General features: G+C 42.1%; 1 protein-coding gene across 1 annotated transcript in view; it reads right to left on the bottom strand.

Annotated features, from left to right (window-relative positions):
- Window positions 1-22,756, bottom strand: part of ABLIM3 (actin binding LIM protein family member 3) — a 196,649-nt gene that overhangs the window by 15,603 nt on the left and 158,290 nt on the right. Inside the window, exons 8-12 of the mRNA XM_054977806.1 lie at window positions 19,931-19,989; window positions 18,654-18,725; window positions 17,953-18,108; window positions 13,213-13,242; window positions 12,734-12,863 (exon numbers count right to left, since the gene is read on the bottom strand). Of these exons, the coding sequence (XP_054833781.1) occupies window positions 12,734-12,863; window positions 13,213-13,242; window positions 17,953-18,108; window positions 18,654-18,725; window positions 19,931-19,989 (447 nt within the window). The remainder of the gene's footprint in view (window positions 1-12,733; window positions 12,864-13,212; window positions 13,243-17,952; window positions 18,109-18,653; window positions 18,726-19,930; window positions 19,990-22,756) is intronic.

The raw sequence follows: 22,756 nt of genomic DNA on the forward strand, positions 1-22,756 counted from the left end.
AGATCTGAGCGGGAGATGGAGCGATTTATAAGGGACAATGAAAAAGACTTACCAACAAGATTATGAATATGGAGTGTAAAGTATTATCTTGGAATGTAAATGGACTAAATTCACCGAATAAGAGAAAAAATATTTTTCACTGGCTATTAAAACAAAAATGTGATATTGTTTGTTTGCAAGAGACTCATATTCGAAAACAGGATGTAAAATATCTAAAACTGGGAAAATTGGGCAAAGACTTTGTAGCGGCCTCAAGTAAAAAAAAAAGAGGAGTGGTGTTGTATGTAAAAGAGGAGCTACAACCAAAATTTATAATGAAAGATGTGGAAGCCAGATTTGTAGCAGTGGAATGTACTTGGAATTTAAAGAGAGTGTTGGTAGTCGGAATCTATGCACCCAACGGTGCAAAAGAGAGCTTCTTTGAGGATTTGAGGAAGCATTTAGATGATCTTTCATATGACCAAATAATTCTTGCTGGAGACTTCAATGGAGTGACAGACTTGGAACTGGATAAAAAGACTACAATGACACAAAAGAAAAGAGGACTATTACCAAAGCTCTTTTTTGAGTTGATTCAACAAGAGACTCTTGAAGATGTATGGAGGAGAGAATATCCTAAAAGTAGGCAGTTTACTTTTTATTCTGCAAGGCATTCCACGTTATCAAGAATTGACATGATCTGGGCCTCAAAAGATTTGGCGTTATGGACTAAAGATGTAGAAATAATGCCGATGGTAGGCTCAGATCACAACCCAATTATGTGGAAGCTGGGGAAAAGGAGGAAAAGGAAAGCATGGAGAATAAATGAGGATTTGTTACAGGAAAAAGAGAATATGGAAATATTGAGAAGAGAGACAAAGTTTTTCATTCAATACAACGTGAATAAAGAAGTACCAACTGATAAAGTTTGGGATGCTTATAAGGCGGTTATAAGGGGCATACTAATGGACTTAAATGGTAGAGCAAGAAAGAAGAAAGAGGAGAAGAGACAAGAGATTGAGGAGAAAATTAAAACTAAGGAAATACAGCTAAAAAAGAGACCAGGGAAAAAGAAATTATATCAGGAAATTAAGATATTGCAAGAACAGCTAACAGCAATGAGTAATAAAGAATTGGAGTGGAATCTCAAAAGGCTGAATCAGGAAGTGTTTGAGGGTGCAAATAAACCTGGGAAGTACCTGGCATGGCAACTGAAGAAAAGAAGGGAAAAGAAAACAATAAATAAAATTTGTGAAGATGACAAAACGTATTTGGAACAGAATACCATTAGTAGAGCCTTTTATAAATTCTACGCTAAATTGTATAATAAGAAAGAAGTAAATAAAGACTCAATAGCGTCATATTTGGAGAAAATGACACTTCCAGAAATTTCGGACGCTTGGAGAAATAAATTGAACAGTGAAGTAATGGATGAGGAAATAAGTAAGGCAATACAATCTGCAAATCTAGGAAAGGCGCCAGGGCCAGACGGACTTACAGCTAAATTTTATAAGACTATGGCCAATGAGCTGGCACCATTCCTAAAGGAGGTGATCAATGGAGTTTTAAGGGATCAAAGGATTCCAGACACTTGGTCTGAAGCGAACATATCATTGATCCCAAAAGAGGGCCAAGACTTGACTAGTGTGAAAAACTACAGACCTATATCGTTACTCAACAATGACTATAAAATCTTTGCGAAGATACTGGCGGAGAGACTGAAGGGGTGGCTTTCGGAAGTTATAGAGGAGGAGCAAGCAGGCTTTCTGCCAGACAGACAAATAAGAGACAATTTAAGGACAGTGATTGATGCTATTGAATATTATGATAAGCGTTGTGATAAAGAGGTTGGTTTCTTCTTTGTTGACGCTGAAAAGGCATTTGACAATTTAAACTGGGACTTTATGTTTGCCACTATGGAAAAGCTACAATTAGGCGAAAGATTCATCAGAGCAATTAAGGAAATTTATAGAGACCAGACTGCAGCAATTGTGGTAAATGATGAACTGACCAAGAAATTGATTATAAGCAAAGGAACAAGACAAGGTTGCCCGTTGTCTCCACTGTTGTTCATTTTAGTATTGGAGATTCTGATGATACAAATACGACAAGATGAGGAAATTCGAGGAATAAAAATAAAGGACTATTCATACAAGGTCAGAGCATTTGCGGATGACATAATGTTAATTGTAGAGGACCCACTGGAGAACATGCCAAAAGTGATAGATAAGATCAAGGAGTTTGGGGATTTGGCAGGTTTCTTCATTAACAAAAAGAAGTCAAAGATAATATGTAAAAACATGACTAAGCAGAAACAACAATTGTTAATGGAAACAACGGATTGTGAAGTAACAAGTAAGGTGAAATATTTGGGAATTGAACTGACTGCAAAGAATATAGATTTGTTCAAGAATAATTATGAAAAATTGTGGATTCAGATTGAGAGAGACTTGATTAAATGGAATAGGCTCAATCTGTGATGGGTGGGTAGGATTGCAGCGGTTAAGATGAATGTGTTACCAAGAGTGATGTTTTTGCTACAGACAATACCAATCATCAGAGACTCTAAACAATTTGAAAAGTGGCAGAGGAAAATATCAGATTTTGTATGGGCAGGCAAGAAGCCTCGAGTGAAAATGAAAGTTTTACAAGATGCAAAAGAAAGAGGCGGAATGCAACTGCCCAATCTGAGACTTTATCACGATGCAATCTGCCTAGTTTGGCTGAAAGAGTGGATGACATTAAAGAACAAGAAACTATTAGCCCTAGAGGGATATAAAAAAATATTTGGATGGCATGCATACCTATGGCATGACAAAGTAAAGGTCAACTCGATGTTCCTGCACCATTTTGTACGGAGAAGTCTATACGCAATCTGGAAGAAGTACAGAATTTACCTACAAGAAGGAACTCCTTGGTGGGTGGTTCCATATGAGGTGATAGACCCGAGAGCTGTTGACAACGAACGACAATGTTTGACATATAAAGAAATAACTAAAATAGAAGCATCTAAACTTAGAATAAAGACGCAAGAGGAACTATCACCGAACTACGATTGGTTCCAGTATAGACAGATCAGAGATTTGTATAACTCGGACTCTGTAAAGGGAGGTATACGAATAGAGAATTCGGAACTAGAGCAGACCCTTTTTAAAGAGGACAAGAAAAGAATATCCAAGGTATACCAAGTACTGTTGAAATGGTATACTGAGGATGAGACAGTTAAAACACAAATGGTGAAATGGGCTATAAATTTTAATAAAGAGATAACAATGGAGGCATGGGAATACTTGTGGAAGACTACAATGAAGATAACGACATGTACAAATATTAAAGAGAATATTTACAAAATGATTTATCGTTGGTACATGACACCAAAGAAGATTGCGCTAGGGAACTTGAACACTTCTAATAAATGCTGGAAATGTAGGAAGCATGAGGGCTCCCTCTATCACATGTGGTGGTCGTGTGATGTAGCTAGGCAGTACTGGGGGGAAATAATAAGAGAAATGAGCGAAATTTTACAATTTCAAATAAATAAGAACCCAGAACTCCTGCTACTAAACTTGGGAATGGAGGGAATTCCAGCCCATCATAGGACGTTGATATTTTATATGACAGCAGCAGCCAGACTTTTGTATGCGCAAAAATGGAAAGTACAAGAAGTGCCAACTATTGAAGATTGGATTTACAAATTGCTGTACATGGCAGAAATGGACAAGATGACAAGAAAACTGAGAAATCTGGACTCAGGGCAGTTTAACACAGATTGGGAGAAGCTGAAACAATATCTGGAGAAGAAATGGGAGGTGGGAGGAAAACTGTGGCAGTTTGAGAACTACTGAAGTATAATAAAATGTAGAGGGGGGTGACTTTACCGGGGGGGGAAGAGATAAATGTGAATTTATAAGCAGTTAGAATAACAGATTGATATATATATAGATATATATAGGTTAATAGATAGAATATTGATAGAAAATAATTAATGATAAGGTTTAAATATAAGTATTGGGTAACCAACAATATTTTCTTTCTTTGATAAGATTTGTATGCACCAAACTGAATGTACAGAAGAGTCAAATTGATTGACTATGATATGAGTTATATAGAATTACTATAAAAAGATACAATGAGTAATATATAGAGAATAAGTTAAATTGTTTGATTTAAATGTAAGATTTTAAATGTAAGATTTTTATGGTTTATGATATATAGAAATATTTAAAACTGGAAATGGGATAAATTGTTTATCCAAGATAGAACCAAAGACTTACAGTTTGGGTATATAACAAGAAAAGTAGTTAAGGATGTACTGCTTAGTATAATGGAGAATGTATACTTGTTTTAGATAGAGGAATTTAATAGAAGTAAGGGAAAAGGGACAAAGGGTGGGAAAGCTGTTGGAAGTCAACAAAAGGGGGGGAAAGGGAGGGGGTTAGAAGTGAAAAAATTTGGGGAAAATTGAATGTAATGTAAAAAATAATGGATTCTAACCCAATAAAATTTTTTTTTCAAAAAAAAAAAATAGAAAATCAAGGCTCTAATGGACTAATGCAGATACGTAATCTTCCACTTGACAGTGCCAAGTAGTGCTTCTTTTCAGTGAACAGATGAGTAGCAAACTGTATTTGCGCCTCACCTATCTACTTGCACTGACTATCCATCTGAACATCTGCCCTGCTCATTTGAAGCCAGGTCTGGAACTACCCCTGCAGCAGATTCCAAGCCCGAAACACAATGCAGTTTCACTGTGCAGTTTTATGTCAGCTGCCAGCACAGGTTCATTCTTTACATAAAAGGGAAGGCAGAGAGCAAATTGGACAGACTACCTGGATAGTGCAGAACTGACAAAACAGCCAGTAGCAAAAGGAGAAATGGCAAAGGGAGGGGCAGAAGGGGCAAGTGGGGCAAGGGGGACAGCATCCTTTGAATGACTGCTTGCAAGGCTTAAGTAATATGCAGCCTATGTCTGATCAGTCAAATCCCACCTCCTTTCCCAGCACGTAACTGTGGACTAAGAAATGCCCAAGATTTAACTTCAGACATGATCTCGCAGACCTCACCTAGCTGAATATTGATCTTCTGGGGCCTGGTCTACATGTGCAGCAGTATGAACTCCAGATTGGTCTACTTCAGATGGCAGACTGGGTGATACCATTTTTGCCTACGTCTGTGCATCTCCAGAGCAACCAGGACCCCAGAATTTTGCTTCCTGATCTTGGCAACCCTGAATTTTTGAATGCTCCCTTACGTTCAAAAATAACATACTTAGACCACTCTCTACTATCCCTCCTCCTACTTGGAGGGAGTATATTTTTTAAAGAGAAGCATTCAAAATGATTCTCCACCTTCAGTCAGTTGTACCTCATTTGAGGGTAGCCAACTCCAGGTTGGTAAATTCTAGGAGACTGGGGGAGTGGAGCGAGAGAAGGGCAAGGTTTGAGGAAGGGAGTGACCTCGGCAAGGTATAATGCTATACAGTCCACCCTCCAAAGTAGCCATTTTCCCCAGGGGAATTGTTCTCTGTTGTCTGTATTGTAATTCTGGGAGCTCTCCAGACCCCACCTGGAGATTGGCAATTCTACCTCATTCTGTATGACATAGTATGATACAGGGAATGCTCTGGGGGAAATGGAAGAATTGTTCTCGAATTCCATGAGGTCTGTATCATAAATGAAGGTCAAGAGAGAAGGTATTAAATGGTCCTGCAGGGGTCACTAGATGCCCTAATATTAAGGCTACCCTTCCTTCCAAAATGAATTCAATGAGTGTCAAACTTTAAAATAAGTTTGGTGTATACCAAGTCTTTTAAAAAATGTGAAGCTGGCTACTACTAGATGATACTCAGGGCCTATAGCCTTTATCCCCCCACCCCTAAAACTGCTGAATATGTGCTGATTTAAGGCATAGTGGCCTTCCATCCATCCTCTGTCCAGACTGCACATCATAGATGCAACTGCAACTGCTATTGCAAAAGTAAAGCAAAAGATCAAAAGTTAGGTCCAGGACTCAAAGGATGAGTCAAAATGGTTGCCCTAGTAAAAAAGAACTGTAGAGAATAATACTGAAAGGAGGTATCATTAGGACATGGCTAAGGAACCAGGATGCTTTGCACACAATAGCTACAGTCACATTGCACAGCCTCGGCTAAGAAACAGATACAAGCCTCAGATCCTCTCTGTGTCCCAATTTCATTCTTTTGGAAAGCTGCACCAAATGGTGAAGAAAGATCATTTTCCGGAAGAGGTGGAGGTGGTAAGCTGTGATATTAACACTTAGCATGTTATTGTCTCTGGTCATACAAGTTTTGCAAGTTTTAGAGGTGCTTCAAAACCTTATGAAACTCGTCTGACAATAACAGCAGTAAAAAGAAAATTATATGCATTTTGGATAAAGTTGACTTAATCGTACTGGCTGGTATCCAGCCAATGCTTTTCCATTGGAGGTAGAGCTGTAGCATTGTTGGCAGAGGGGGACAATTTCTACCAATTCTCTTCCCCCCACATGGCAGACTTCTACACTGCTCCCATGTTGTTTGTGATGGTCCCCTGACTCCCAGGAGTAGTACTTTAGGGAGCTCAGCGGGTTGCAGTGGCAGATGGGAGGCAAGCCCATCCTGTGCTTTGTTACTTTCACAGTATGTTTGATACGGCATACCATCTTCAGGTCTTTTAAAAAGCTTTGTCTTTCTCAAGTCTAGCTGATATAGATACCCCCTCAAAAGACAGACATATACACAAAATCTTACTTTTGAAAAAAAAAACCCTTCACATTAATCCAAAGAAACAATCACTCCTTGAGACAGATCAAGATGGGTAGCCATGTTAGTCTGTCTGTAGTAGTAGAAAAGAGCAAGAGTCAAGTAGCACCTATAAGACTGACAAAATTTGTGGTAGGGTATGAGCTTTCGTGAGTCAAACTCACTTCTTCAGAACGTGACTCATGAAAGCTCATACTCTACCACAAATTTTGTTAGTCTTATAGGTGCTACTGCACTCCTTACAATCACTCCTTAGTAGAGATGGGCACGAACTGAAATACTAACCAAAATTCATGATGAACCAGGCTGGTTCATGGTTTGTAAACCAGTGGTTTGTCAGATCCCATTTCTGACAAACTGCCATGAACTTTAGGCTGGTTCGTTTGGTTTGTTTTGTTTTTCAGTTCATCACTGCAGACAGCCTGGCACCAATCAATGTGTCCTAGGCAACAAGGGAATAGACTTCTTGCAGACCTTCTGCTGACCCGTAAGTGATGATTTGCTGGCCTGGAAGTGACATTTTCACAAACTGATTCATGAACCGGGGCAGTTTCGTGAAAGTTCGTGGTTCGTGAAACATGAAACGTGATGAACCGTGAACCACATGGTTCATCTTTTTTTTCTGGTTCATGCCCATCTCTACTCCTTAGTTTTGGATTCAGCACCACTTGATTGTCCACCACCATACACACCACCATACACACAGGGTGATGCATTTTGACTGCAAATTAAGCTGGGACAATTCTCTTTCCTGGGGCCCCAACCAAATGAGACACTGAAGATCCATGCTTGGATCTCCCTTCTCTTGAAACTTTTTATTAATAAAAGTTGAGGGGGGATAACTTGGACTGGGATTGCAGTGTTTGGGAAGGGTTTTAAAAATATCTTCCCACTGATTTTTTCACAGTAAAATTTTCCCCCTCCAGTGCTATTTGACCTGTTAGGAGAAACATCCCTATCTGAGTAAATAGCAGCTTAGTTAAACATCCCTGAATAAACAGCAGTGTAGGGGAATTTTCATCAGGAAAACAGCTTAGGGAGTCCTGATCCAAATCACTGTCTCCTCTTCTCCCCCAAAATTCCATGGTTGCCACCAATGGAAATCTAAATAAACAGGTGGTCTGATCACAGATTTGCAATGTCTTGTCTAATTAAGCTTGGTTACAGGGCATTAAAGGATAACTGGTGAGTGGTTTTCTTTTTAATGTGTGCCCCTGAACATGCATCAAATGGACAAATCTCCTGACTGTGTGTGCAGCATACAGCCTTTAGGGATGCGTAATCTGCATTACATAATCTTAAGTAAGTATTTTTAATAAATTTTCAGAGAAAGCTATTGTGTGTCCTAAATTAAGAGCAGCAGTAAAAAAAATTTTTTTGCTCTTGTACTAGGGTATAAAATGGGTTTCTCTCAGAAGGTTCTTTCATAAAGACAAAGAAAGCACGTCCCCCTTCCCCCTACAGAATAGCAAACCCCATGTCATATTATTGCCACTCATGTTGCCCAAACCAGACCCAAGGCTTGCAGGGGGCAGTCCGAGCCGTTCTCAGAAACATGCTTGGGACTGATACACACGAGAGAGGCAAAGGTAAGCTACTTACAGCGCAGCAGGGTGCAGACAATCAGCAGGGCAAAGTGTTAGGCACACAGGAGAAGGAGGAAGGAAAGAGAGGAGATACAGTTACCACAATAAAGGGAAAGCCACACCACTTCTAAAACAAAAAGAACAGATTGGTGAACACAGAAGACCTTTCTCCTCACAGCTAGGACCTGCCCAGCAGAGGGCACTTCTCCATCTTCCGTGGCCTCAAAGCCTCACCCCCAAAGAGTAAAGAGAATTGCTTCCACAGTGTGCTTGCCGTGAGTGCACCACATATGCCTTGAAGTCTATTCCTGCCCTGCCTACAGTTCCCACTCCTCCCAAGTTTAGATCAGCTGTACTTCTGGCTTCTTCTGCATACCGTACGTTGCCTTTTGGTTAGGTAGAGCAGATGCTGTGATGTGCTGGCATCTAATGTTCTCAAGGGGATAGTGAGCTGAGCAGTTAGAACTTTAGTGACACCATACTTGTTTCTTGATCACTTATACTTTGGTTAAGCAGCTATGAACTACCATATCCTTGGAACTGATTTCCAAGGATATGCACTTAAAAATGCAGCCCCATTGAGCAATCCACTTCAGAATAAACTTGCACAGAATCCCCATTAGGCTTTGTCCGAGTGTTCTCATGGTTCTTCTAGAATTATGGCTTTCTGTTGGGATTAGTGTCTCTAAGCTTGTACAGGAAGGTGGCTGTTACTTGATGCACCTTCTTCACTGGCCCAGGAGGTGGCCACCATATGGGCTATGTGACCTCTTCTTTTGATATACTGATTGCCACTGCTGGGGAGGAGAGGCTATTGGGACAGTCCATATGTTTACTGACTTTACTTCCCTGAGCTCTTTTGTTAGGACTTGGAGGTGTTCTTTATATATGGCTTACAGTGCAGTGAAGCTACTTTCACCCCATGCTAACATTTAAAGGCCTGCAATTAAGTGTGTGAGTCTAGTTGCATGAGTATTTTCCAACTGTGTGGCAAAGACCCATGCATTCAAGTCCGCTTCATAAAGTAGTGGGCCTTCAGACATTGTATGAGATGCACCCATGGAGAAGTGGCTCCCATGGCACTGATACATAATCTAAAGGGCATCTTAATGCACAGGCCACATGGTCTGCTGCATTTCATTTCTTTTAGTTTAGATAATTCAGAGGCCAGCTAGCCATCCCATTGGTACTTTGCCTTGGTTATATTTGAGGAAGCCTGTAAAGGCTCTTTAGGGTAAAGAAGGTCCCTACACTAGAATGACACACCTTGATGGTTCCACCACACCCAGTCTGTTTTTCTGCATCCTTCTTATCTCTACCTCTAAGGCCAGAAATTCCTCAAAACTACACTCCCCTTCTTTCCAGGGTATATCATGTCCTGGTCTAGCACTGACATCAACTTTCTGTAAAAGCTCATGGAGATGTTCCTTGCGCAGCAATGTAACTGAAACAGAACTGGACTTCATTATGTGTGTCCAAATACGTGCCAAAGCCATGCCCAAACTGTACCGTGTCTTTTATAGATGGGGGGTTTCCGGTAGATGTTACTCTCTGCAGCAGCTGGAGGCAAAAAGAAAGAACATGAAGGAAAAGAGACAGAAACAGAGAATGGGAGTAGGACCAGTATATGAATGAGGCAAGTCACAGGAGCCACTATGTTTGCCCACCTGTGATCAAATCACCTGCTCACTCCATTAAGTATTCACACACACCCCTTTTCCACAGCTATGTGGAATAAAATGAAGCAGCTTTATTCTAGGTTTCTACAGAGCAGAGATAGTCTGGGAGCTGCTTTGATGGGGAAAGAATGAAACTTCTATTTGGAGTGATGTTTACCATAGACAGCCACATGACAAAGAATGTGTGCATGCATAAGAGGTCATGCTGTGAGCATGCTCACCATTAACAGTATGAAGGGTCAGGCAGGCTTTTCTCCTCTGGGCACTCTTAGAGGCTTGCCTCAGTTTAAGAGAAGGGATGGTGCTACAGACCACCATCTTTCTGTCTTCTGGTGGCCCCAAATGATCTGTGAACTGGTTTCTCAGAGATATAGGGATCACCCCCTCCCCATCCTTGCCAAAGAGCTAAGCAAGTCAGCCAGAGTTTCTTTATACAAGAGAAAAGCAAAGCAAGCTGGGAACAGGAGCTATCCTACCAGCACACAGGTTTATTGATACACTGGACTGGTGGAGCACACTGAGGGCCATCCATAAAAGACATCAGCAACAGCTACTGGGACACTGGCAATCTGAACACCATTTCTGGTAGTTGTGATGATAGGAGGGTAATGGCAGGGGAAAGTCCAGAAAGTCCAGGCCATTAGGTGACACAAAGCATTTCCTGTTAAACAAATTCATGGAGGCCTAAGTGGCACTGCATGACTCCAGGCCCATTTCATTCCCCTTTTACTCATCTAGAGAACAGATAATAAGATAGAGCGGCCTGCAATGGAGACTAGGTGTGCCTAATCCCAGGTGCTAGCTTGGTTTACTCTGGGTCTGTCTTCTGATGTCAGCCATAATGGAGCTGTATGTGCCCCTAGCTGAATCCTAAGGGACTTGTGCTCCTCTTCTCGGATTGTCTGAGATCAATATCTTGGAGCTGTTTTCAGTTTTCATTTCACATATGCGGCTGCATGTGAAGAAGCACTGGAAGGAATCCAGGTTTAACATGGTTTGGCTTGAGGCTGCAGGACTGAAGAACTGATGCTGCCAGGCATTTGGGCAGGTGTGGGCCTCACCTGCTTTGAGTAATGACATATTCTAGAGTTATTTTGCAAAGCTGATTTTCAGACAGTGCAGGCAGGCAGATGGGAAGGGCATTACATGTACCTACTTGCATAATGCAAGGGACAAGTGTCGATTTCCCTCCCTCCTTCGAGAAGGGGTGGGCAGCGGCCCTTACCTGGTGGCCCCTGGAGGCTCACCTGGAGGGGAGCAGCCATTTGGCAAGCCCAGAAAAAATTGAGGGAAGGGTGCAGCAGGCCCTGAGGGGAGCAGGAAGAGTATGAGATAAATTAGCTGTCAAGGATGGGTGTAGAAGAAGTCCTAACTGACAGACAAGCTTTGCCTTGTGGTCCTTGAGGGGAAAGAAAGGGAGGAAAGTAACAGGGTGGGTCTATTCTTTGTACAGGAGAGAGAAGCTGCAGTGGGGGGTGAAAACAGACTTTGCAGGAAGTGGGGTTAAGGCTGCAGGTCTTGTTTATGGATGGCCTTTACCATGAGAATGCATCTTGCTGTTGCTAGCTGACTCTAGACTGGCAATAGCACTAGTCATGCAATACACGTATTTGGTACATGCATACATGCATGCATGCATGAAAAACAAAAGGCACAGAGCTCCTCCACAGGCTGGCCAAAGGCCTCCAGAGCCTACCTGGAATGTGGAAATGCCTAGGAGCCTGGTATGAGGTTGGTGTGGAAGACCTCACATCTAACTGGCTATAGTAGGGGGAACTGCGTCCACTCTCTGTTCCTTGAAAGAGCAGATTTGAGGGAGCAGCAGAGAAAGAGAGAGAGAGGGAGTGGGAGAGAGGCAGAGGAAAACCAGTGTTAAAAGCAGCCATGTTAGAAGAGTAGCAAGCCACTTGTGAATCAATGACGGGGATGCATGGATGGAGGGGTGGTAGGGGCTCCTACACACCATGGTGAGGGAGGGGTGTTGGGTTCACAAATGAATAGGAAACAAAGGAAAATTCCCCAGGTGCATGTCATTAGTGACAGTTCTAAACCCATTCCAGGGATATCAAACTCCACATCAGGATCTAGCTTGCAGAACTGATATTGGTGGTGCAGGGTTCAGTAGCATGTGTACCAGAGTCTTCGTTTTGGCACAGGGCGAGGTTCCAGTAAGCAAATATATTAAAGAAGACCCAGATAAATTCTGCTGGATATTCTTTTGGGGTGTGTTTTTCTTCCCTGTTCTGGCAATGCCTTCATACAATATGTCAAAATTCAGATCTGGTTTGTGTTCATGCTGAAGGATTACTACCTAGCATCTCTGACTGTGGCTGCACATGAATCCTGTGGCACCTGTTGCTTCCCACACCATCCACTCCTTTCAGTTTCAGCTCTGGCAGAGTCACCCTTATTTGACTTTCCATAGAAAAGAAGACATTTATATATGGAGTGAAGTCCCAGTCAGTGATAAACTCTTCTCTGTCTTGAGGACAGATAATGTACTTGGCCACTTGACTGTTTCTCTGCCAAGAAGTGGTCCTGCTCAGCACAGAAAGCTACACATGATTTTCAAAAAGACATTGCAACGTAAAGTCTTCTGGGCATCGGAAGATGTTCTGGTCCCGAATGTGCCCCTGAGAGAAGTTTGAACGTCCAGATGATGTTGCCATACTGGTTTGTGTGCGGTCTCTGTACTGAGCTTATTCATGAGGAAAGAGTCCTCTCCTTACCTGAGCGGTAATAATGATGTGGCGAGCGAGGGATGGTGGGTGACATGCCTTGGCGGCTGTAGGTTGGGGAGTCAATGTAGCCTGGGCTGGAGGCTCGCCTCTGCCTGATGTCCATGCTTTCATAAATGTCCTAGGAAGTCAAAAGAGGAATGATAAAAGACTCAGCCCCTAGGGAGGCATGCACACAGGCCCATGGCAAAGATCTCAGTACTTTTACTTTTGACTCCATTCTGGGAAAACCACTCCCTTCCCCATCTGATGTAACGACATTACATGGACAATTGGCTCACTCTTCCATTTTAATATATTCTGGGGTCACCTTCTACAAGCTAACTCCAAAGTCTAACAGCAATATAGTTCAGGCCCCTCAGAACTGGGATCTTCTTGGCCTTTTTCTTAATGAATATTTCTTCAATCACTCACTCTATGAGGCCCAGCCACACAGACCCTCATATTACCCTGGCATGCCATTTGATTACCTGAGAATATGGAGACAAAGTTCCAAGAGACTGGAAGTGACAGGAGGCCAGAGACCAGCCATGATGGAGTGAAGAATGAGGAAGGAAGGAAAAAGAGGGGAAAATACAATTACAAGCTCACATTATTGCTCAGGGCTGCAGCACCGTTCATCTCTTTCCCCCATCCCTCTGTTACTGTCCATTTAGGAAAATGACAACCTGTCAGGGCACGGAGGAAAACCTGGTGAAAACTCCAGAAGAACAAAGTGGCCATGAAGAGAGGGCAAAGCTGGCTATATTTTCATCTCCAAATGCTGAGAGAAAAAACAGCCAAATAGCTCTCTTCCCCTCAGACAGATACACTTCTCCATACTGTATTATCCTCTCCAGCAGTAAACAGCCCTCACAGCCACAAGCTCTTCCTTTCCACTGCCCCCAGTAACGGTTTGTTTTAAGAGTGTGTGTAATGACTCCTACATTCAAACACACACAGCTCCAGCACAGGCTAACTGTAGATGCAACACCCCATTCTACAATGCTTCATATATTACATTGGGTTCTTAGGCACAAGTGTGACACACAAATCTGGTAGACTAGACTGAGCACCTCAAATTTCACTGGTTAAAGTTATATTTGATCCTTCATACATGATGAACATGCAGGTTTTCAGCCGTTTCCCTGCTTTTTCTAATCATGTTTTCATGCTGTCATTAGGAAAAATATCTCTGAAGCAGCCCTATCTCAGCTTTCAGATTCCTCTCAAGTTTTCTATTTCTTTTTCACAAATACAAAGGACATTTCCTGTATATATTCATGTGAGGAAAGTAGACAAGCTTTCTAAGTGCCATTTATTTTTGTCAAGACCTCTTTTTCCCCAGGTCCATGTCTGGATACTTCTAACTGCAGCAAATACCACTCCACACCTGGCAGAAATGCACTCAGTGTAGGCTATAAGTACTGCACAGAGTAATTCAATGCAAGAGAGATGCACCAGACCCAGGCTGACATGCATGTGCTGACCAGGGTTGCCAGGTCCCATGGGGGCCAAATGGAGGGATGGGGCAATGGTGGGTACTTGCCCTTCATTGCTGGAAAGTGACAGCATTTCCAGAATGACACAGAAGCAACAGGTTGCACTGGGACCTATTCTCTAAAAATCAGCCCAAAACTTAGCATTTGGGGCTGATTGTTAGAGAACTGGCCCATGGTACAACCTGTCATTTCTGCATCATGCCACAAATGATGATGGTCCAGGTGCGCTCACATCAATATTGGCTGTGTACTTCCCAGGCAGACTACACATGGTTGGCTGCTCCCTGCACCTTCCCGCCCTGCCACTGGCTAGGTGAGCGGAGGTGGAGGGTGGTGGCTAGTGGTGGGAGACGCCTCTGCTCCCAGCAGGAGTTTGGCAACCCCTGTGCTGATACCACATCAGCGTTGTTGCATTACAGCATTGGGTTTGCTTGAACAAGGAGAGAAACGGCATGTATGAAGTATACAAGGAGAGGGAACCTGTTGATTTCAACTTCCCTTTCTGCCTACCACTTGTGCTCCTATGCCTGGCTGTTTGACTAGGGTGGCAAAACTCAGAGAAGGACAAGACTCACATACCTTTACTTGCCAGATGCAGTTTTTCTCACATCTCTGCATGGCAAGATGCATTTGCCAAAATCATCTCTTCTGTCCAACTATTTAAGGAACATGAGCCCTGTCCTCTCTTGCAGTTGGACACCCTAAACTTGTCCAAGGAGATATCTGTTATAGCACCGCCAAGTCTGTTGCCTTCCTAGGAGGTCCTCCTGCCTTTGTAAGGCATCCTCTACCCTATTAACATGTTTTGAAATTACAAAGAGTAAGCAAGGCTGACGCTTCTGCCTTCAGTAGCAAGTTAAAGCACAACCTTATTCTGCATCTGGAAAAGATGGAACATGGACTAGAGAAGGAATCACCGAGGAAGGGATGCAGCCAGGATGGAATATGGGGAACCTGTTGCTGGTCTCAGCTCAAACACCGAATAAACTAAACTAAAGTGCTGGTCATGGAAAGCGCTTCTGCTGGTCAGAATCAGATCTGGCCTGGCCCCTCAGCTGAACATTAGCAGGGCATATCAAACAGGGAGTCGAGAATCCCAGAACAGAACAGCCTTGAAGAAAGACAAAGGAGCTACAGAACATTATAGACGCTAGTAGATTAGAAAAAGGCTTGCTCATATCAATAAATATAATATGAATTGGGGCCCAGGTGTGTGAAATCTCCGAGAGCGGTGAAAGTGTCCAGTCAAGGACAGAAAGGAATGTAAGAGTTCAAAGAAGGCCATACTGGTTGGCAGCCTACAGATAATTCTATGTACGAGAAGCCTGTAATGATTATTTTTCATATTCTTCGTTATGATTAAAAGTAGCAAGAATGTACTAACACAGCTTTTATATAAACTGAAGGACAGCTGAGCAAAAATGTACATCCTAGCAAGTGGGCCAGTTAACTATTGTAAGAAGATGATTCTGAAAGTCTATAAATATGGGAGTCGGAATTGATAATTAGCTTCTTCTTGGAAGAAGCTCTTTGCCTTGTGATCGTACTTACTCTTGGGTAAGACATTTAATGGAGTCATGTAATTGCACTCTCGTAATTATCTATTCAGAATTAATGGCTGGTATTATCATGTTCTTTTAAGATAGTCAGTGTTGCAGATGTTAATAGTCACATTTTAATAAAAGATAAAATGGAAGTCAAGATTGTCTAATAGTGTTTACTTGTGTTCTATACCAATAACAGCCCGGTGTATTGTTGGGTGTACCTCCTGCTTAGAGATTAATGATCTGATAGAGGATAACTACCCAGAGGCCTAAGACTTTTCAGGTGCACACCTACATCTGAATCCGGCCTGACAAGCATTATCCAGAACATGATCCTGAATATGATACTCCCAATATTTATAACAGAGGAATTAGTAAGATTTCAGTAGATGTAATGGTAATAAAGACACTGTTAACACCCAGAGCTGAATCTTGCAATCCATCAGCACAAGATACTGATGGTCATGGATTTTCCCGTGTTCTTCGCCCCACAGTACTACTTTCCAAACATGGGAAAGTTTATTACCAGGATTAGGGGACCCATGTGGAGCCATAGCTATGAAGGTACTACTGGGTACTGTCTGTTTATGTAGATATGCTCTTACTGGATAGTGCCCACATAGTTAAACATGTCTTATTTATTTACTATGCTTTGTTTCAGCAATGTTTCATCTCTGTATTCGGATTTATGCTTTTTTTCAAATTTCTTCAACCTATAACCATATTGTATTGTTCACTGAATGTCCTAGTTGTTGACTTGGGCTGAATCCACACTTACTGGCATAGCGCTAAACAGTCGGAATGATAGCGTCTTCCTGGCACGTTTTATGACGTCATCGTGCCACGAGAACAGCATCGTGGCGCGATGACATCATAAAACGCGCCAGGAAGACGCTATCATTCCGACTGTTTAGCGCTATGCCAGTAAGTGTGGATTCAGCGTTGCACTGTGTAATCTGCCTTGAGTCTCAGTCAGAAAGGTGGGCTATAAACAACCTAAGGAAGTAAATAATAAGGCTGCAGTGGGGAAGGGAAAGAGTGAAATTGCTCCTCTCTGCCTCTTTAGTGAATATAGCTCTGCTGATAGAAGAGAGAATTTTTTTAATCCCCTTTCCCCTTCAGCCTCTTGACTCATATGGCTGTTACTCCACATGTGTTCTGTGACACTGATAATAAGTTTTCTTAGTGTTGGAGAGGGGAACACAGGAAAAATCTGTGGTCCTTGCACCGACAGATCACAAGATTCAACCCATGTAGTTTCTTTCTTGATTCACAAAGCTGATAAAGCAGGAATGCAGTGGAGCTGTTTCTTCAGTTCTACTTACAGAGGAAACTATAGGATGGTTCCCAGGAAGAAAGGATAGGTAATTTGGCTGCTGCTGAGCCATGGTGCCCTATCCACAGAAGATGTTTCCAGTTGTCGATGCACATAATTTCAAAGACTACCTCTTGGCCATCTGGCTTTTGAGTGACAAACTGGGAACTGGGTGTCATGGCTTGCCAAACCCATGTACTTTGCTAGAATGGCACATTTCTCGCACTTGCTCCCCATTTCACAAAGAAATTTGTTCAACAGAAAGTCCAGGCTGGACTAATCTTGCTTCTTCTTCCGGCTCCTCTCCAAAATAAGGGTAATGGAATGTAATACAATAAGCTGCAGTTACAGGGCCAAATTTTCAACAGTATTATTTAACAAATCCAGCACATACAATACTTATTTTCTGTTTATCAAGACATCCATCCTCCTGGGTGTCTCTTGCTCATCAAGGAAATCTGGGCACATTGGGAAACTCTCCCCTTTTATATGACACATTGAGGGATAATTTTCTGAGGAAGCTCTTTTTCCTCAGATCATCACATTTCATCCCTTCTCCCACATCTGAAGGGCTATACAAGCTGGATTTGGGAGGCTTTGTGCTTTTTCCTGTGTTCCAGCTGCAGAAGAGTATGCTGGCAAGTATGTTCACATCCGGTCTCACTCAGACATTTTCAGCTTTTTGACAACATGGGTGCTAAACAGTGACATTGGGTTCTGCTGTTTGTTTTGTTTTGGCTGTATTGCAGCTCCCACCCCCATCAAAATCAATGGCATTTACACCTAGGGAGGCTAAATAGGCCTGTTTCCCTTGGAGATCTTTGACTTGACTGGCTCCGTGTCTCTGACAGAAGTGCTGAGAAGCTGTACCTCTCCATAGCTATATCTCTCCAGTGTCTCATCTGACGTGTATCTGTGATAGGGCTCATAGGAAATGAGGTCAGGGCGTTGCACCTCGTAGATGGCTTTAATCTTGGGAAGAGCTGCCAGGTCTTTGTAATTAAGGATTTCATTATCCACTTTAGCCTAAGGAAAGGGAAGACAGATACAGAGAGACAAAGACAGAGAAAACAGTAAAGAAACAGGCGTTGGGGAGAAAGGGCAGGTTGGAATACATGGAAATGAAGGTTTCATCAGAGCAAACATTCAAGCAAACACCCAGATTGTCACCTCAGAGGTGAGAAGAAGGAAGGGTTGCACTTTACAAGAGTCTACAGGGCTTTCTCCAGGTAGATGAAGGGAAAGAGCAGGGGAGCCTGGAGGTTGAGACCAATGCCATGGGCATATGCATCTGAGCTCTTCAGTCAGATGCCACTCCAAAAAAGCCATATCAGGCAGGCAGGCATTCAAGGATGGATGGACATGTCAGATGTCTGCCTTTGCATTGTTCATTCGGAAGACTCTGTCCCCACTATGACTCTTGTACTTAACAGGTGTGTAGTTGGATCGGATGATGTCTTCTCACCCCTCCTGGAAACTCTAGGGTATAGCTGCCCCGCTTGCACCTGTAGATGTTGTAAACTTTAGTTATAGATATCATGTGCCACCTTCGGCAATAGAGCTGTACTCACACAGATGACACGGTTGGGGGAACCAATACTGGAACCAGGTGGGGAGATGGATGTTTCTGAAGTTCTTCTATGCTGTGTGGAAATAAAAGCAACAAAAATGGATTATAAGTCAAACTTTTCACAGCCTCTGCCTAATCCATGTCATGGAAAGAGACTATTTAAAAATTCCTGAGTAGGCATGTCTTCAGCAATGGCAAAACATTCTTATCTGCTTGCCTATACTCCTTCTGTTTATGAAACTTTCATTATTTTATGTTTTTCTGTGCTCTCCCAGTTACTGAAATACTTTGCAGTTTTAACCCCAACACTCCATCCATGTAGTTTAACTTAACAGTTGCCATCAGAGTCAAACAACACATCCAATCTATTAATTCATGTTGGGAGGGTATCAAGTATTGGATTCTGCACAGGGCATTTGTGGTTTATTTATCACAATCATACCTCATCTTTTGTCAGTCATGAAATTCAAGGCAAAGTCCACTAGATTCTCAGGAGGTCTTTCATTTAGGCAGTGACTGGACCCAGACTTAACTTCAGCAAGGTTGATATATGATACACTTTCAGATCGTACTCTACAACCAATGACTGCTAACTAATTATGGTTAAGTGTGTTACAGAGGGTTCGCGGGGAGGGGGGAGACATCCCATGTGTCTCCCTAGTAATTTTTAGTAAAAGGAAGGTATAATGAGATGGAATTGTGTTCACTGTTCCCTCCTTCCCCCCACTCCAATACATGGAGGTAACAGTGAAATACTGAATACGATGATGTGACATCATGTATCTTTACCTCAAGGATCATCTACTCTCATATGAACTTACTTGTATATTGTCTACTGAGGTTCTGGTCTTCAAGTCTCTCATTCAGAGGTACGGTGGGTGACCACCACCACAGTCTACTGCTTATCCCCAAATGTTTGGAGATATACACTTCCCTTTCACACTGCGCCGTTATCACAGCAAATGCCACTGTGGTTGTAGCAACTATGACAGCTACATTGAGTATGAGGAGTCTCCAGGAGTCAAAACTAAGGCTGAAGCCCACAAAGATGGATTGTCCCCCTTATTTATGTTTTCAAAGCCATTTGGATATGTCATCTCAATCCAAGTAACCACATCCCTGCAGACATAAACCCTCAGATGCTACATACTTCCACTTCTTCCACAACTGCTTGATTAGTCATGGCTTTCTAGGCAGCCATAGAAATATTTCAGGTTAAGTAACACAATTATCCATTGCTAAATTTCTGCTTCCCATCCCCCCCCAACTTTCTTTTACCTTTAACTTCTTTTCTGCTCTTGCTGCTTGTTTGCAGATGGGGTGCCACACTTCTGAGCCTGAAACACAGGAAACCAGAACGTCAGAGCTACAAACTCCCTGAGTTCTAAGTGATTGTATGATGTTCTCAACCCATCCCTTCTCTTGGCCTAGAAAAATGGTTGGCGCGGTGTAAAATAGCATTATTATTTCTATCAAAAGGCAGCACAAAAGGCAGGAGGAGGATATACCTTTGTAACTAGCCAATACAATACGAAGTCAGCGGCTTTTGCCTGCATCTGTTATGCCCCAGGGATATTTTTCTTGCAGCATTAGTAAGCATTGCCACTACACAGTCAGAGGCTTCATTATTCCTGTGAACAAGCTTAGAAACTTTGCCTGCTGTAACGCAGTCTATGTCATACGTGCCATTAGGAATAATAATAATAAAATATAGGTAAAACTGGCAGAGACCTTACATATTTGCAAATATGTCAGTAATATAGAGCACAGAAATAGTAATACACTGGCCAGAATCTTTTCATGAGGTTAAGGATTTTTTTCTTTGGAGGCCAGTGAAAAAGTCAATATTATAGGGTTTTACTTCAACAAGAAGCCAAGTGGCTTTTGAGATTATGCAGTTCAGTATCTCAGGAAAGAAATGAGACTTTGCCTCTGCAGGCACTAGCCTCCTTAACAGGGATGTTTATCTTGTTATAGATACAGTCTTTGCAAAGTAGGATATCTATAGGTCCCTTAATGATGATGTCCGTTTGTGATCATTGCAGGAATTAATATGCTAGTAGCTCCTTTCGGAACAAGGTATCAAAGCAGTTATTCCATAGGCAATTTTTTTCCTTTTCTGGTGGGTAGTTTTATCCATATTTTTATTTATCCTTCATTCCAAATAAATTATGGATGCTATGAGCATATTACAGAACCATTTTCTGTGCCTTGGATGACTCATACTGGTTAAGTTTTTGAGCTAGATTTGGTTGTAAAACGAGATTTCAAAGAGATCCCAGGTTTCTATCAATCTTTTAAAGGAAAATAACAGCCTTGCACAGGCTGATTCAGACTGTGGCCATGTACGGGAGAGGGAAGTTTAACTCTTTCATTCTTGCATGATTTTGCTAACTCCCCCCCCCCCCCCTATTTTATTAGCTCTTTTAAGGAAAAGGAAACATCCACCTTTAGCTCATTTTTTTCATTAAAGGACTAATAGCATAAAGTTCTGTTCTGGTTTCCATTTGCAAAACTATGCACAGATGAAACAGTTAGATTCCTTCTTTTCCCATCCTCCACATGGCTTTGATCTGAATTGGGGCTGCATGTCTGCAACTGTAATTTAAAAAAAAAAGATACTGGAAGATCTGATCCCAAATCTCCCAGTATCTCATCCATTTTGAATATTAGCCTTACTAATTAGTTTTATTAGGCTAGTATAGGAGTTCTTTGGTGGGAGGGGTTTGGATTTTTTTAAATGTTTTGTTTGTTTTGAATTACTTTAGCACATGTATAATTAATGCTGGCATTTGCTGTTTGTGATATCTTATTCAGTATTTACTAATTTATTACCAAGTAAATTTGTCGACTAAATCATTCTTGTCTATCTGTTATACATGTAATCTTTACAACAATCCCCGAATGAAGAACTAATCTCTCAAAATGAGTTGGGATTTATCATATTGGTATCAATAAAAGTTTGTCCCCTGTACCAATTTGATTTCTGTCTCCTTATAACACGTACCCTGAATAAGACATCCAAGGTGGTACTTTTGAGTGAGGACTGTCATTAGCAGAGTGACTTTCGCAGTACACTCTTTCAACCCTCGTTCCCATTTTATAGTTGCCTTGTCTGACGGAAGGAGGAAAGGAGACAAGCTCTTAGACCTACTGATAACCCTGCATGTCATTCATTTGACGGGGCTTATTGACTTTCTTAAGATGCTTCCACCTTAATGGTGTGGTTACAGCACATACTATCCGCTGGTGCTGACAAGAATGCTAGGAAGAGACACAGCTCTGACAGTGTAATATGACTCCACATGCTTCAAATCTCTAGCTGTATTCACTTCCCAGGATCATTGCTACAGCCTCAGGCCTGAAGCTAGCTACTTCTGGCTGCCAGTAAAGGTCAGAGTAAGATCACAAGCTCCCCCCACCCGGCCCTTCGAATATACAGCACCTTCCACTATTTGAATTAGATATACTTGTGTCTTCTTCACTGTACAAAGAGATCATTCAAATTGCCAGAGGACTGAGATCCAGTGTGGTGTAGTGGTTAGAGTGGCAGATTAGGATTTGGGAGATCCAGTTTGAATCCCCGCTCTGCCATGGAAGCTTATGGGTAACCTTAGGCCAGTCACACACTCTCAGCGTTAGCTACCTTACAGGGTTGTTGTGAGAATAAAGTGGAGGAGAAAAAAATGATGTAAGCTGCTTTAGATCCCCGCTGGGGAGAAAGGCGAGGTATAAATAAATAAAAATAAAAAATGTCAAGAGCTGCTTTAGGCTCTAAACAGAATGGTGATTGGACCCCTTGTCAAGTAATTCAAATTAAAAAAAAACAGGCTGTGGGAAGAATCAATATGACTTGGATCTGCAGCATTGGGAAAGTGCAGGTTTACCACCCCCTATGCCGTTGTCCAGATTTAAAATGTCCCTTCTGGGCTGTTGCAAACCCTGCTAAGGAGTGAAGACAGGTACTTCTGCTGGCCTCAATGGAAAAGAAAATGCTCAGAAAAGCTGAAAGCAGTTGGAAAAGAGGAAGTCACCACATAAAATGGATCAATTCAATAAAGGGAGCCTCAGCCTTCATTTTGCAAAACCTGAGCAAGGCTGTCA

This window comes from Eublepharis macularius, chromosome 4, assembly GCF_028583425.1.
Source record: "Eublepharis macularius isolate TG4126 chromosome 4, MPM_Emac_v1.0, whole genome shotgun sequence".
NCBI lineage: Eukaryota > Metazoa > Chordata > Lepidosauria > Squamata > Eublepharidae > Eublepharis > Eublepharis macularius.